The sequence below is a fragment of the Oryzias latipes genome, chromosome 14 (genome assembly GCF_053564925.1).
Source record: "Oryzias latipes strain Hd-rR chromosome 14, Olatipes_Hd-rR_3.1".
Classification (NCBI taxonomy): domain Eukaryota; kingdom Metazoa; phylum Chordata; class Actinopteri; order Beloniformes; family Adrianichthyidae; genus Oryzias; species Oryzias latipes.
Genome location: NC_136250.1, coordinates 18,744,019 through 18,760,564, shown reverse-complemented (window position 1 = coordinate 18,760,564; position 16,546 = coordinate 18,744,019). Strand labels below are relative to the sequence as shown.

Sequence of the window (16,546 nt, the reverse complement as noted above, 5' to 3'; positions counted from 1 at the left end):
GTCACAAAGTGTTTATTGACTCCTCATCCTCATCAGACCCCTGCCAGGTAAGATCAATAAGATTATTAATTAGACAGCCATTTCCATCCTAAGAATTTAAAAGGATTTGGGGGGTTGCATTCCGTTGTCCCGTACGGATCAGAGTATGTCTGGATTTTAGGGCTAATCCTTTAAGTTAATTTCACTAAATGAATCCGTTTCTTTTGTGGACTCCCATATGCTTTTTTGGCAATGCCAGTGAACCTTTGTGGCTGTGCTCCCTGGCCTCTTCATCACCACGTCACTGTGAAGGCATTAACCGTCAAAGGCCTTTTAATTCAATGGCATGCCCTTAACCTAACTGCTTTGTTTTGGTTTTCTTGGTAACTAGTTTTGGCAGTAGACGTACGTTGTTTGTTACAGCAGTCAAACACTGGACAAATATTATTAAAAGTAATTCAAAATGACTTTTCTATGCAATTTCCTGCTCTTTAAAAATGTATATCCATTTATATATATATAGCTACCTTACATTTCCAAGAATTTATGCTCCATGATGATCCCTTTGCTGTTACGATTTTATTTTGGTCCATTGATATTCTCATAAAATAAATTACAAGTATTATTCTTTTCAAAAAAACAAAAGTACAAAAACCATGAGGAAGGGATGAGTAGAATATGAACAAGAATGTAAAAACTTATACTTGTTCTTCATTAGAGGAGTTGCCTTCCTGTAACAGCTACAAGAATAAACAGTAAAATGCTGAAGTGATGAAAGAAAAAGATTAGAAAAAAGCGTTTAATAAATAAGTTACATAAAATTCTAATAAATGTAGGTGTGTACAATTTAAACATATTAGGCTAAGAATTCTGGGAATTGTTTTAATGTGAAATAGACCCGTTGCAGATGTGTTTTCTAGAGTCGGACAGCAGCAGGTGTGCAAAATCTGTCCTTCATACAGCAAGTCTGTCACTGAAGCTGCTCTCCAGGGCAAACTGGACATCCTGCAGGGGTTCCATGTGGTTCCAACATGGTTGTTAGTTTATCTAGGATTCTTCTGTCTCCCACCTCCCTGACTGAAGGGGCAGCCCAGGACAGAGCTTCTTCATTTCCCCTCTCTGTGCTGCTCCAGCAGGCGGCGCCATACAGGAAGTGGTCAATGGCTGATGGACATATCCACACAGCTGTTAATGGTTCAATTAAAAAAAATACAAATACAGATCAGGATAGATACTTTAATAAATATGAAAGTAGGAATGCCACAATTCTCAGTCAAATACTGAACTGTACGTTACACCATGAAACTGAATTATGAGAAATCGTCGTATCCCTAATGCATACCAGTATATGTGTAATCCTTGTGCTATCCTAGGCACTTTAACATTGGGAGTTGGGTCATCTAGACCCACTAGACAGTGCTCTGAACCTTTTTTTCTTCAATGATTTGTGATCTTCACTGGTGTCTACGGATTACACGAAATCTTTCCACCTTTATCCACCTTTGTCATGGTAGGGAGAACACGTCAAAGTAAGGGTGGGGTCATCTAAGATAGCACAAGGGTAAAGCTGAAAATGTCAAACAGTTGTGCTAAATTTAAGAAGGATTTAGTATTTATTATTATATTATATATGTTTAGTAGCCAACTGAAAGTATTTTGTTCATTCTTACTAGTTTATTATTTAATTTAAAAATATACATTTTTCCGAGTTTTTTTGTTGTTGTTGTTTTGTAATACACAATCGAACTAGAACAAAACTAAAAACTGAGGTTTGAACCAAATCATGTGAATTGTTGCGTCCCTATACAAAAGTCTCACCTTTAGAAAGACTTCATTTGATTCACCGCAGAATCATGAACATTAAGAGTGGAGACCATGTTAAACTCAGCCACCTGAAAGATGTATTTTAATAACCTGAATTTAGTGAAACCATCCAATTTTGGGCTTTACGATGACCAGGCCATCCATCTATTTATTCCATTGCTTGTGATGTTGAATTCATCTGAGGATAACAGCAGATTAACACAAGTTTCCTTGTTTTCCTGGAGTTCTCTTCCTTATACTAAAGCACATTTATCTCATAGACACGGAAGCAGTTTTCCTTTATTTTTAAGCAGCATTATGGCTGTCAGCTCTCATCATGTAACAAATACTCTGTGTTGTTGTGAATGCAAAAAACTATGGTATCAAAGGTTATATGCAGGCTCTGCTCCAGAACTAGTTAACAATTCCTTTTTTGTGTAATAAACATTATTAGTGGGGAACTTAAAATATTAATCAATTGTTTAAAGGATATAGATCTGCAGTTTGGCCAACATGTTGGACTGCCTAAATCCCTGACTTTGAAGAAAAGAGTAAATCAGTTTAACAAATATATGTTGCCAATATTAAATGAATCAAACAGATTTTTTTCAACTGTATGTCAGACTTGACCCCACCCTTGCATTGACTCATTATTCCTACCAAAGGTGGATAAAGGTGGAAAGATTTCATCTAATCCATGGACACCAGTGAAGATCACAGATCATTGAAGAAAAAAGGTTCAGAGCACTGTCTAGTGGGTCTAGATGACCCAACTCCCAATGTTAAAGTGCCTAGGATAGCACAAGGGTTATTTCTCCAAGCACTCTCTGAAATGAGTAAAGGCAATTCAAGAATGGGTTTTGATATTTAGCATTTCAGATCTAAAAGAATACCAGTTCTTTTTTCTTTGATCTATTTTTATCTTTTGACTTGATCTCTGCTTTAAAAAAGAACTGTTGTGAGGTTTTTGTGCCTAAAGTGGTCCTTTTTGAAACAGCTGTTTCTTTAATTATAATCAAATCCATGGTAATGCAGCCACTTGGTAATATAATGTTCATTTTACTGAGGATGGTTGATTGTACCAAACTGCTGGTGTGATGCAAAAGCAGAAAAGTCCACAGAAAGGAAATGATGTCAAAAAACTTTTTCAAAGTCTAAGTAAATACATAAAAATGCCATACCTCAGGCTAAGATAATAAACACATAAACAGATATGAAGAAAACTTATGGCAGTATATATTATAATCAGTTAAAAAACAACTTGTTTTTTTATCGTTAGCTGAACATTTGCTCAAAAATTGGAAGATAACTCCATGGAGTATATTGTCCAACTAAAATTGGGGGATTAAAAACAAGTTTATACCGCCATCTACTGGATTGTCAGTGTAATGACACTGCTTTTTTTTTATGTGTGGTTAGTTTAGTCATCAGAAATATATTTCTTGCCAGGATTTATAGAAGAAGTGCGGCTGTTAAAGTAAGGATATAAAAAGAAAACATGAATCACACAAACGACTACACTGAGATTATTGCAGCAAGTTTCAAAGTCTTGGAGTAAAACAGATCTGTGGGATATGCACCAGATCCTCTCCTCTGCAGAGTTGATGACAGCTTCTAGTAGATAATATTTGGTTCTGTGTGAAGGTGAAGCTTTTTCAGTTGCTGCTTGAACTACAGTCACTAATCAGTCAGTTGGGTTGGGAAGATGATGTTTTGCTTCTACCTGAGCTCCTTGGTGATGGAAGGGGAACAAAGCCACCCAAAGTGTCCAAAAAAAAAAAAAAAGAAAGATTAACGTAAGAGGGACTTGGTCTTCCTGAAGTCCATGATCATTTCCTTTGTTCTGGGATTATTAAGCACAGAGGTCTGCAACATTTAAAGCTTAAAAAGCCATTTAGGCCAGGTTCTACTGACCAAAACCGAGCAAGAACCGCAAAGCCCCACTTCACTGTTTGGAAAAATACTTTGATTTGTAGCAAATAAGCAATTTGTTCATACAATGTACCTTTTAAATATTTACAATAATTGAACTAATACAATGTAATATGTTTCAAAACAATTTTAATTTGACTTTAGATGACAGTACATATAAGTCCCTTTTAAAAAAAAAAATTCTCCTGCTGCAACAGATTTACTTGGGTTAAATATGCAGGAAAGTCATATCAAACATGACATTTTCAATGATAATGACTTGCTGTCAGGAACTGGTGGTTGAGGACCCAAAATGCAGAAGACCTGGCTTGGTGACAGGAAATGAAACATTTAAAAAACAAACAGAAACATGACAAAACTATGGGGAGAACCAAAACGGTGACACAACAGAGCAGATGACCTGACAAGGATGAACAGAAACCAAGACACTTCAATAGGCTGAGGGTAGTTAACTAAACTAAAGACAGCTGTGGATCATGAACCTGAAACTGATTATTGTGCAGTTATTATTGTGTGATAATGAACAACTCTGACAGTAGATTAAACCTTTTACCATCATTTTGGTTATATGAAGTTATTAATCTGAGTGGAAAAGCACGCAAGAGCTCTTGATTTTAGTGTCATGTCAGAAGTGGTACGAAAAAAACAAGTTTTTCTTTTTACTAAACGAGATGACCTCATTTTAAAAATATAAATATAAATGACAAAGCGTAACTGCTCTGTTTTTTATTAGCATTAGCATTATTCTTTAACGTCAAAAACACTCAATAGAGGGATAACAGAGTTTTTTTGTCTTGGTTCCATGATTTGACTCCTCATCAGCAGTAATAAGGCAAACAGGGAGGGTGGTGTTCATAAACAAGGTGTTGACTGACAGATGTTCAGGGAAGTCATAAAAGGGGGGGGGGGGGGGTATCTGGCGCTGAAGGTCTGTTAGACATATTTCACAGAACTGACAGATCTGCCCGTGAGAAACTGAGTCAGGAACATTCAGCTGGGAAGATGAGGGCCTTGTGCAAACAAACCTGATCATCTTTTCCTTTTATGTAAGCAATGCCAGTAATTTTAACTATTCATTCATTCATCTTGTAAGCCCATTTTGTCCCTTTCGTGGTCAAGGGGCTGCTGGAGCCTATCCTGGCCACTTGTAGGCAAAAGCAGGGGACATCCTGGACAGGTCATTTTCTGTTGCAAGGCCACAGATCACACACCCAAACCCATTTACACCTAGCAATGATAATTTATTTCTTACTTTTGAACATTACAGAAAGAAGTGGGCTAAAGTGGAAAATTACTTTCTGCTTAAATGTTATTTATAATGTAAGAAATTGCTGTTTATTTTCTTCCCTTGCTTGTTGCTGACCTTGATTTCTACACTTGATAACTTTGGAATTTTGTCAAAGTCCTGTTTTAAGAGAATTCTCTATTTCACTTTAATGTAAATCTTGAGAGACGGTCCTTGTAATTCCCCTTTTTATATACATAAAACTAGTTATGAGACTGATGATCAAGCAGCTGAAAAAAGTGGCGTTTCGGGTCTTTTATTCTCGATACGTGACTCGTATCAAACTAATGCGACACGAATATGAGAAGTTTCCATTTTCGCTCCATGATAAAGTGAATTATAGTTATTTATTTAAAATACAGAACGGATGGGGCACAATATCACGAGTAATTCCACGTGTTCGCCCGTTCACTTCACCTGTCGTGCTAGAACGCTTTCACCTCTTCCGGGTCTTGCCACGCCTACAACTATTTCAAACACCTCCCTCTAGACGACTATCTGATTTGATTGGTCCGCTGTGACAAGCCAATCCTAGACCTAGATGTAACAGAAAATCAATCGTAAACAACTGTTGACATCTGCGATGTAACTGTCAAAAGTTTTTCCCCCCATCATTTTTTCAAGTTACTTTTTATTTTATTTTTCTATTTCAAGAACAACATAAGTAACCAATGCTACAGACATCAAAAACACACTAGGAAATAGCTAAAACACAGATGTAAACATAAATTGTGTACAAAAACATTATTTTATATTTTAAGAATTAAAAATAAAATGCAATAAATAAGAACATAATAAATCAAGACAGATATATATCTGAAACGTTTTCAAATGCATTTTTTTTTACCTTTTCTTTGTATTTTAAAGTCATCAGTTTAACCTTAACTTCTTAACATCTTCAAAATAATATTTTTACGGAAGCGTTTCTTCTGGGAACACTGTCCTTCCTGCATGTATTCCATGTTGTTCTACTTATGCACATCTAGTTCAGCTTATTATCAGGCTCTTAAGAAGCCTAACAATGATATTCATTAAATGGATGTGTGTTTGGGCAGGGTTGAATAAAAAAATTTTTTTTAGTGTGCCCCGAGGACCAGGATTGGGGAAACACTGTTCCGTGGCACAAAAACGTTCTACTCTCTTCACGACTTGACATGCAGCAGTGCAGCTTTTCTAGTTTGTCTATTTCTATAGCGGAAGCTGCTCTGAGAGGTCATTGCCCAGAGGTAACCTGCCTGCGCATCATCACATCACACCACTCTGCTGTTGCAGTGTCCGTTGGAGCTGTTGTCCGTGACCTCATCGTGATGTGATCTTTTTCACCCCATCATCACAGTGAATCCTCATATCAGATGGACTCCATTAAATTATCTGTGTAATTTAGTTGTGCAACAGTTCCAGGATTACGTGTCAGTTTATCTCCACCGGTAAGTCGCGAGTCTGGGTCTTATCACAGATTAACTTGAGCTGGCAACCCATTCAGAAAGAGAATAAAATCATCACAGGCGTAAAATACAGCACATTACACCAGTCAGTGGCAACAGAAAGTGAATTTAAACCTTTATACCGGCATGAGCTGCTGCCCCGTAGCAGCATCTCCGTCTCTGTCTGTGCAGTAATAAGTACTAGCTAGCATCACGGAAACACCAGAGAATGCAGCGTAAGCTGAAGTTGTGATTAATAACGCCAGAACTTAACTCTCGACTCGGTTCGTTAGCTAACAAACCCAGCTAGCGTTGGGTAATGCTAGCTTGGTTCACGTTTGGTGGGTGTCTGGCGGTAATGCTCGGCTTGTTTTTCTGGTCCCGCAAGCAGCCGTCGATAGGTAAGGTGTGCCTGATTTAAATACTGTTCTCTTACACCGAGTTGGGATGGAGGGACGGTGACTTCACAGGTGGGCTAGCACGAAGAGAACTTAAGTTCCTAGCCTCATTTTCCATAGTGAGGCACCTTAGTGACGATTTAGCACATGTTCCTAGCTAAAATGTAAGTTAAGTTCTTTAAAAAAAAGAGTAAATAAATGACTGTATACATTGTAAATAGTAGTATATAATATAGTTTTAGCATTAGGTGTTCTTGGATCCCATAATTTTTGAATAATTGTAATTGCAGGTTGGCAGAGACTAAGTGGTCTGAAGCCTTATACTAAAGAGAGCCATTAGTTCCAGAGAATTCCCACTAATAATTAATAAAAAATAACTTTATTTGTGTTTTATGGCCATTCATTTCATAAAATATTGTTATTAAATATTTACAATAATTATTGCATGACAATAAAAAATAAAAAAAATCTCTACATGTATATGTAATTATGTACGTAGCAACTAGACACAGTTGTTAACAATAATAAACCACTCTGATAGTAGATTAAACCCTTTACTATCATTTTCCTCAGTTATCTAACATGTTAAAATGTAGATCCAAATGAGAACTTTATTAGATAAAACTAATGAACTAAAACCCAATATTTATATTTATTCAAATCATTTGCAATTATCCTTAAAAGCAAATATCTCTTCAGACTGTGGTTGGCGATCCCTGGACTAGCCCTTTAAGCCATTATGGCATAGATAAACTATTTATACTTCTAGTTTGATATGTTTGAAAAAACCCAAACTGCTGATAGTTTATTAAGCTTAAAAATTACAGAACTTAATAGTTTGCCTTTTTTTTAATAAGAAAAGGGGATCATTATAATTTTACTGATATTTTGATGTTTGAATCATGCAGAGTGAGAACAAATGTCCTTCTGCTTTTGGAACAAAACTTTGAAATTGTTTGGATTAAGATCTTATATTAACTAGTACTCTAAAAAACTTTAGCAAATGTCACATAATTGGTTGATGCAGGTGAGATTTAATTATCTTTTAGTAAATATAGGCGTATGTATTTGTGTATGTGAACATGTATTTGGTTAAGTATTTTGAGTTTATGTTTGTGTCATATTTGTCTAGCTTTCTGGATGGGCTTCGATAAGCATGATGCTTCAGCCCAGTCCTTTTTGGTTGATTTATATTATTGTTTAAAAGTAATAAAAAAATATTACATGTAAAGAACCAAATAAACTTTAAAGTTGCACGTGGAATCCAAGTTTTACTTTATCAGTTGGCGAAAAGTTATGTTTATGCAATCTACTTTTGCAATAAGACAAATAGCATCACGCTCCAGTCTAAAGGTGACCTCTGGTCTTTAAAGTTGCTGCTTCGGATCCGTCCGGCGTGTCTTTCAGTGTTTGCAGCCTGCTCGGGTCGTCCAGCCATGGCACAGCCGGACAGTGCTGCCAAGAAGAGCGCCGGCGTTTCTCACTTTCTGGTGGGGTCTGTGTCGGAGGAGAACTCTGAGGATGAAATCCAGGGAAAGGCGGATGTTCAGCTGGAGGAGAAAGAGCCTCGCTCCCTGTCGCCGTCCTCTGGGAGCTCCGACAGCACTTATGAGATGGGGTTTGAAAACATTGAAGGCCCCACGCACAATCTCAGGTTGGGAAATTTGTCATAAAAAAATGTTCCATATATTTTGCCAGTAGCAGTCTTTTTTTTTTTTTACGTATTATACACGCCCTTTAATTTCCCTTTATTTGGAAAGTATGCCTAATAAGATTCAACTACATCTTAACACTTCTTTCATAAGATAATGCACTCTTCATTTTTTTACAACCACCTTTGGGAGGAGCTCTGTTCCCTGGGCTGGGCACCCTGAAGGGTTTATGTTTGCACTGAGCATTTGACGTTGTCTTGAAAAGCAGCTGCAGACTTCAGAATGTTGGTGTGGGGAACTGTCCACACAGAGAAGCCTCTTTGATAACAGCTGCAAGGTGATTTTCAACACTTATTTGGCTGTTTTGTTTGTAGTGTCTGTGTTGGTGTCTTTCGCTGGAATTCTTTACAAAAGTTTGATCTAACAGTTAAGTGTCGGTGATCGAACACATTTTAGTAAAATATTGCGTAAATAGAAGTGTTCTACATCTGTTTTAGGTTCAATTTAAAAATGTATACGTTTTAAACGGATTAGGCTTCTTAGTATGAATATGTGTTGTTTTTTTGTTGCACTGTAATGCAATATGGTTGCTAACATTTCACTGCTTACTCTCCACTTACTGTTGTATATTTTTTGAGATCTCATGGTTTCCGTTTAAGCGAATTTTGTCGTATCAGTGTGACATACTGGCAGGTTACGTGGGGGAGAAGGGGGGTGGCGGGCTCAGAAACTGGAAATACGTGTAAGATCACACTCTGGTAGATTCTAATCTAAGTTCACATGTTTTAAAGAGGCGCTGCATTTACATAGAAGTAAAGTATCTCGTTCAAGTAATCTCATTACTCATGCAACAATTCAGCATCAGGCCTTAGGGACACAAGCAGCCAGGAAAGAGTGGTCTGTCCCATACCTGCCATCTCTGAGTCACACTCCACCCACCAGTCATTTACCCGCCTCACCAACAACTGGAATCCTGATGGAGCTGCTTTCATTCAACACTGCAAATCCCGTCGCGGCACTTTTAGATCCATGTCAATGTGTTTGAAGAACGTTTCCTGTTTAATACGTAACAAAACAGGGTTGCAGTGGCTTAGGTGGTTGAACGGGTTGGTGGTTCGATCCCCGCTCACCCCCAGTCAACTATCTTGTCCTTGGGCCAGACACTTCCCCCTCCTTGCCTCCAGCATTGCTCCACCGGTGTGTGAATGCCTATGCATGTCCCAATGATGGTCAGAGGGGCCGTAGGCGCGTACCGGCAGCCACGCCTCTGTCAGTCTGCCCCAGGGCAGCTGTGGCTACATCAGTAGCTTACCATCACCAAGTATGAATGCATAATGGACACTTCGTCAACGCTCTGAGCGTCTGAAAAAGCACAGAAAAATCACAGCGAATCATCCTTTTCCACCTCACTCTATCATGAACATCTTCTACCAATCCATTATTGTTGTTATTAAATACCACTTACTCACAGTCACTTTTTGCCATATTGCCTTCATAATTAATTCATACTTGAATTTGTTTTGTTTTAGCATTCTTATCATATTAAAGGCTCCATACAGCATGATGTGTAGATGTAGTGGTCTAGCCTTTTGCTATAAGATCCTCAGTGTCTTCTTATTTATCAGGTAGTAAATATTTATCCTGCCTTGTTATTTCCTGTTGTTTTCAAACTAAAGGTCTTGTCTTTTTGTGGGTTTTGTCAAACAGACCAAGTATGTCTGGACTACATTTGATGAAACAAGGCCGAGATCGCAGGAGGATCGATCTCCAAAGAGACTTCACGGTCGCATCTCCGGCTGAGTTTGTCACCCGCTTTGGCGGTAACAAGGTCATCGAAAAGGTAACATTTTCTCCCCGCCACCCCATAAACTTGATTTGGAATCTATGAATTCACCAAAACTCTTTTCTTTTTTTTACTGTCGTTACGGTTGTTTCTTTAGTGCACCATTGATGGAAATTGTGTTTTTAAAAAAAGGATAAATAACTTGAACCCTGGAAGCATTTCAATCCATGCAGCAGAAATCTCACTTTTAAATTGTTTGACTCTCAATTCTAATCCAGTTAAAGTGAAACCTTCACAAAGGTCCCTCGAATATTATACTTTTACTTAAATGGTGTCATATAAACTATAGTGTTTATTGTGGTCAATTCGACATCAGTAACTCGTGTTTTTGTTCTATAGGTGCTCATCGCCAACAATGGCATTGCAGCTGTGAAATGCATGCGCTCCATCAGACGGTGGGCCTATGAGATGTTTCGCAATGAAAGGGCGATTCGTTTTGTTGTCATGGTGACCCCAGAAGACCTGAAAGCCAATGCAGGTGAGCTTTTGCCTGATGTTGACATGGAAATATTAGAGTTTAAACTCTTCAGCTGCTGTTTGGTGCTCAAATTTAAAGGTAATTAACAAGCAGTCAGTTAAGACTAAAGGTCCCCATAAATGTTTTTGAGAAGTTTTTGAAATACCAAAATCACATTTGCTTTATTTACTCAACCAGCTGTGTAGGTTTGCAAACTCTCTTAAAGGAAACTTGGCTTCCAAGTCAATAGGACCACACTTTTCTAAGATATTCTGCACTCTAATGTTTTTCTTTCTCTATTGTTTCATAGAATACATCAAAATGGCAGATCATTATGTACCCGTGCCAGGAGGCACCAATAACAACAACTATGCCAATGTTGAACTTATTCTGGACATTGCTAAACGCATACCTGTGCAGGTGCAGAAGCTGTGGTTCTCTGATTGCTTGTGTTTCTTTTCATATGAATGACCTACCTCATGTATGGTTTTCTCTTGGATGTTGTAGGCAGTGTGGGCAGGATGGGGCCATGCCTCTGAGAACCCCAAACTCCCAGAACTCCTTCATAAGCACGGCATTGCTTTCATGGGTATGCACCTTACTGTTTAATTGCTTTCCTTCAGTTTTATTTAAATTATCTTAAATGTGCTTATAACCCCCCCCCCCCCCCCTCTTTTGTTCAGGTCCTCCAAGTCAGGCTATGTGGGCTCTTGGAGACAAGATTGCTTCTTCTATTGTGGCTCAGACAGCTGGTATTCCAACTCTCCCCTGGAGTGGATCAGGTAGCTTCGTGATTCTCATGATCAGTTCTGAAAAGCAAACGAAAACTTTTATTTTAGTCGTTCACTTTCTTTCACCTCTGCACATAACAATGTTTCACATTCTGAATGTGTATCAAGCAGCTGATGTGTATATGTGTTTATTATCAGGTTTGATAGTTGAGTGGACAGAGAACAACCAGAAGAAGAAAGTCATCAATGTTCCTCCTGACTTGTATGAGCTGGGCTGCACCCAGGACGTGGAGAGTGGTCTCAAAGTAAGTAATACAAGTTATGTTTAATACAAACTGAGATATTTTGACCAGAACCATCTCAAAAAGAATTCTGTCATGCAGAATGTTGTATTTATTTAGTTCTTGTCACTGCATTACAAAGAGCACAGTGTTCTAATATTTTTGTTCCATCAATCAGTCAAAGTATTTGCATTTATTTTGGTAGTCAGTGAGAACCATCAATCAGAAATAAGAGGTGCTAAACTGCATATCTTGGAACTATCATTGTTTGGATTTAGTTGTACTATCATGTGACAGCCAGGCTGTAGCTGCTCCTCTGCAGGAAACCTGACTTATCTCAGTCGCTTGGCTGTTTTGTCCACAGTCTTTTGAAGGAATTTGGCCAAAGTTTGTCCAGCATGTTCCAACATTTACCAGCGGCTTGTTTAAAAAAAACTCAAAATATGCCCCTACACAAGCTATTTCAAGTTCATGTTGATAGTTAAAAATATACCACCATCATAAGCGTCAGATTTTGAGTTTTTCTGCATTTATTTCCAGGCTGCAGAGAAGATAGGTTTCCCAGTGATGGTGAAAGCTTCAGAAGGTGGAGGAGGTAAAGGGATTCGGAAAGTCAACACAGCTGAAGACTTCCCTAACCTCTTTAGACAGGTAACTACCACATGACACACTTAATTTGGAGCACAAATGGTTTTGCATTCAGTTGTGAAAAGGTTTTGCTCTTTTTTTATGCCTAGGTCCAGGCAGAGGTTCCAGGATCTCCCATTTTTGTCATGCAGCTGGCCAAGCACGCCCGCCACTTGGAAGTTCAGATTTTGGCTGATCAGTATGGAAACGCCATTTCCCTCTTTGGCAGAGACTGTTCTGTGCAGCGACGTCATCAGAAGATCATCGAGGAGGCTCCTGCTACCATAGCCACTTCAGATGTGTTTGAAGACATGGAAAAGGTATCACCTATCTATCATAGTTTTATATTTGAGTTCCATTTAAAACTGGATCTAAAGGAATTTTTCTCACTCTAGTGTGCAGTAAGACTGGCAAAGATGGTCGGATATGTCAGTGCAGGTACCGTGGAGTATCTTTACAGCCAGGACGGCAGTTTTTACTTCCTGGAGCTCAACCCCCGTCTTCAGGTGGAACACCCCTGTACTGAGATGGTGGCTGATGTCAACCTGCCAACTGCTCAGTTGCAGGTGAGTGTCAGTCATGGTCTTTAACTGGAACAAAAACCACGGTGTCACTGCACAAAACATGTAAAGTTGAGTCCATCTGTCCTGAAACGTACGCAGTTGGCCGTACTCCCCTCATCTCCTTGGTTGTAACGTTGTGTTGGGCTGAAATCGCTTTCTTTTCTGTCAGATTGCTATGGGAATCCCTCTTCATCGGATCAAAGACATCAGGGTGCTTTATGGGCTCCAGCCCTGGGGAGACTGTCCTATTGACTTTGAGGGCCTGTCCAATACCCCCAGCCCACGAGGCCATGTTATTGCTGCACGCATCACCAGTGAAAACCCTGATGAGGTATGGCAATTTATACTTTGTTTTTTAGATGCAGTTTTTATCTTTAATATCGATCCGTTGTCGATTACTCAGAATAAACACTTGTTTTTTTGACAATTTGTCACAGCATAGTTTTTATCTTTTAAAATGATGACTTTCTCATAATTTTAGAACTTTATCTTTGTAAAATTTTGACTTTTTCAAATATTTGTATGACTTTATTCTTGTATAAAATTCTTGTATATATATATAAAAAAATAGATGTATAGATATAGAGATGGATATAGTGGCCCTACTACTCCATCATACTCTGATCTAATAGAAAATAAACCTTTTTTGTAAATAAGATGTGAAATATGATGAGTTTTCTCTCTTTGTGTTAATGGTAGGGGTTCAAGCCAAGCTCTGGAACAGTGCAGGAGCTGAACTTTCGCAGCAACAAAAACGTGTGGGGCTACTTTAGCGTTGCAGCAGCTGGAGGGCTACATGAGTTCGCAGACTCTCAGTTTGGACACTGCTTTTCTTGGGGGGAGAACCGTGAAGAGGCTATCTCGTGAGCAACCTTCCCTTTAAGATGTATCCTGGATCCTAGAAACTGTTGTTCCGCTTTTGTCTTATGGATCCCTCTTTTTCTAGAAACATGGTGGTGGCTCTGAAGGAGCTGTCTATAAGAGGAGACTTCAGAACCACAGTGGAATACCTCATCAAGCTGCTAGAGACTGAAAGCTTTCAGCATAACAGTATTGACACAGGATGGCTGGACAGACTCATTTCAGAGAAGATGCAGGTAAACAGCTCCTCTATTGGAAAGAATTGCAGAAAACATTGATATCCTTATGCTATGTAATTTTACTGAGGTTTTCATTTAAACAGATTTGCTCTCTTCTCATCTCACATTGTGCTTAAAATCTCCCTTCCTGGGGGACATTTGTGCAGGCGGAGCGCCCCGATACCATGCTGGGAATTGTGAGTGGTGCTCTGCATGTGGCGGATGTCAGTCTGAGAAACAGTGTGTCCAACTTCCTGCATTCCCTGGAAAGGTAAGATTTGCCAAGTCCTAGCGAAAAAAGAACAGCAGTGTTTGCCTGGAACATAAGGACCGCTCTGCTTGTGGACTTAGGGGTCAGGTTCTACCCGCGCACACACTACTCAACACTGTGGATGTGGAGTTGATTTATGAAGGCACCAAGTACGTCCTGACAGTCACTCGTCAGTCTCCCAACTCGTACGTGGTCATCATGAACAAATCTTTGGCGGAGGTTGATGTCCATCGGCTCAGTGATGGAGGACTCTTGTTGTCTTATGATGGAAGCAGCTACACTACATACATGAAGGAAGAAGTGGACAGGTATGTTAAAAGCAAAGCTTAAAAATGTTCTGATCATTTTATCAGATATAATGTTTAATTGAGATCAATTTTATTTATTTATTTTTGTAGGTACCGGATCACAATTGGGAACAAGACTTGTGTTTTTGAGAAGGAGAACGATCCCTCCCTGCTACGATCTCCTTCAGCAGGAAAGATCATTCAGTACACAGTGGAGGATGGTGGCCATTTGTTTGCTGGCCAGTGTTATGCTGAAATAGAGGTACGGCTTTTCGGTGTATTGTTTAAGCTGTTTACCAGTCAGGCTTGGTTTTTCCAGAGTTTGAAATTGTAGTTGTGAATTCCAGGTCATGAAGATGGTCATGACCCTCACTACATCCGAGTCCGGATGCATTCACTACGTGAAGCGAGCTGGAGCAGCGTTGGAGCCTGGCTGCATCATTGCCAAACTGCAACTGGATGACCCGAGCAGAGTGCAGCAGGTATGTCATTCTAAAGCGATGTGCTCATGCATACGCCCCACATGAGTGAGATTCCCTGAGCTAATATACTCTTAAAGTCCCATTGCAATCAAATTTTAATTTATTTTAGAAACTTTTTCAGTGGTCTTTTTAATTTTGAATATCCATTTTTTAGTGGAACTGAAAAACCCAGTGTCGTTTTTCTATATAGTTTCTGCAGTGGTTTATTAGAAATCTGCCTCTGAGTCGTTGACTGGATTGGTAGTCCCCTTCCAGTCGCTGAGAGTTCAGAGCAGGAAGCTTGTGGCCCCTTAAGCTTTTTTTTATGTCACAAAAAGCTATTTTTCAAAAAGCAATTTATTTTGTCTGCTCCTAATCCACAAGAATTTAGGATAAACAATTTAACAATAAAGGATTACAGAAATGCAATTTTAAGCTTAAAATTCTCTTTACAAGTGTCCTTCATCATGAGAAAAAATCCATAAGAAAGCATCAAAAACACCCAAAAAAATGCTGTTGTTTTTTATTGGAGTGGATCTTTAAATCAATTACCGTATTTTCTGGACTATAAGGCACTACTTTTGTCACACCCTTTTACACCCCACACACCCCTAATTTATGCATTTCTATGACGGCTGCCAGGGGCGCTGGAGCAGATAAGGTAAGTGTAGAACATGGGGAAGATGATGTACGAGTTGCTGCCTCAAACAGTCTCAGAGAGGTAGCTGAATGTAAAGTCCCATTTCTGGCAACAAGTCCATTTATGATAACACACACACAATCAGCCAAACAGCATGGAGGTCACTTCTGCTCTTAGACCCCTCAATCATGGTGCAACAAAAAGAAACAGCCATGCTCAGCCCTATTTTGGCCGCATCCCACAATCCTTTGGTGCCATTAGACCCAACGTGGACGTGACCGCCACTACAATATGACGCAGCTTTCAAGTTAAAAGCAATTGTTAAAAGCAGTGTGAAAAAAATGTTTTTGTGAAAATGTGTTTGGAAAAGCCGGTCTGCAGTGAGACGGAGAGGAGAGCGCAAGCTCATGGGTGAATTTGCCTCAGAGTGACACTGACAACGACAACGAAGGAGAGACTGAGAGAGTGTGTGGCCAAGAATGTCTGACGCTATTCCAATCCGACACTGAGGAGGAAGACTTCCATGGTTTCAGTGCATAGGAGGAAGATGAAGAAAGCTCTCTGTGTAGAGTCAAGCGCTGCACAGAGGTGCGCGCTTATAAGTCGTTGCTGCTCTCAGTGACTTTTACTGGTAGGTTTTTTTAACCAGCCCTGTTACTACCATATTGCTGCAGTGTTACTGCCGTGTCACAGGCACTGTTTAGAAAGAAAAGCTCAGGTATATTATTGAAACTTTGAAAACTCTTTCTGTGTACCATCTTTCTTTGTAAATATATCATGTGTTGAGCCTTTCCTGCGATTACTTTTTTTCTTTCCTCTCCGCCAAGGCAGAT

General features: G+C 39.2%; 1 protein-coding gene across 16 annotated transcripts in view; it reads left to right on the top strand.

The window, feature by feature from the left end:
* The first annotated feature begins 6,214 nt into the window (after window positions 1-6,214).
* The window catches only part of acaca (acetyl-CoA carboxylase alpha), a 33,883-nt gene continuing 23,551 nt past the window's right edge, over window positions 6,215-16,546 (top strand). For 6 of the 16 annotated variants that reach the window (XM_078931183.1, XM_078931180.1, XM_078931176.1 and 3 more), the window contains exons 1-19: window positions 6,671-6,824; window positions 8,229-8,475; window positions 8,742-8,810; window positions 10,181-10,313; window positions 10,656-10,794; window positions 11,084-11,193; window positions 11,281-11,362; window positions 11,457-11,555; window positions 11,703-11,809; window positions 12,326-12,436; window positions 12,523-12,732; window positions 12,808-12,978; window positions 13,145-13,306; window positions 13,675-13,838; window positions 13,922-14,072; window positions 14,222-14,325; window positions 14,406-14,633; window positions 14,724-14,874; window positions 14,960-15,094. In XM_078931183.1, coding sequence (XP_078787309.1) covers window positions 6,743-6,824; window positions 8,229-8,475; window positions 8,742-8,810; window positions 10,181-10,313; window positions 10,656-10,794; window positions 11,084-11,193; window positions 11,281-11,362; window positions 11,457-11,555; window positions 11,703-11,809; window positions 12,326-12,436; window positions 12,523-12,732; window positions 12,808-12,978; window positions 13,145-13,306; window positions 13,675-13,838; window positions 13,922-14,072; window positions 14,222-14,325; window positions 14,406-14,633; window positions 14,724-14,874; window positions 14,960-15,094 — 2,655 coding nt within the window. In that variant the 5' untranslated portion in view covers window positions 6,671-6,742. Of the gene's footprint in view, window positions 6,427-6,566; window positions 6,825-8,228; window positions 8,476-8,741; window positions 8,811-10,180; window positions 10,314-10,655; window positions 10,795-11,083; window positions 11,194-11,280; window positions 11,363-11,456; window positions 11,556-11,702; window positions 11,810-12,325; window positions 12,437-12,522; window positions 12,733-12,807; window positions 12,979-13,144; window positions 13,307-13,674; window positions 13,839-13,921; window positions 14,073-14,221; window positions 14,326-14,405; window positions 14,634-14,723; window positions 14,875-14,959; window positions 15,095-16,546 lie in introns of those variants that run through there. The other 10 variants (XM_023962249.2, XM_023962250.2, XM_023962248.2 and 7 more) reach the window with 4 other exon arrangements.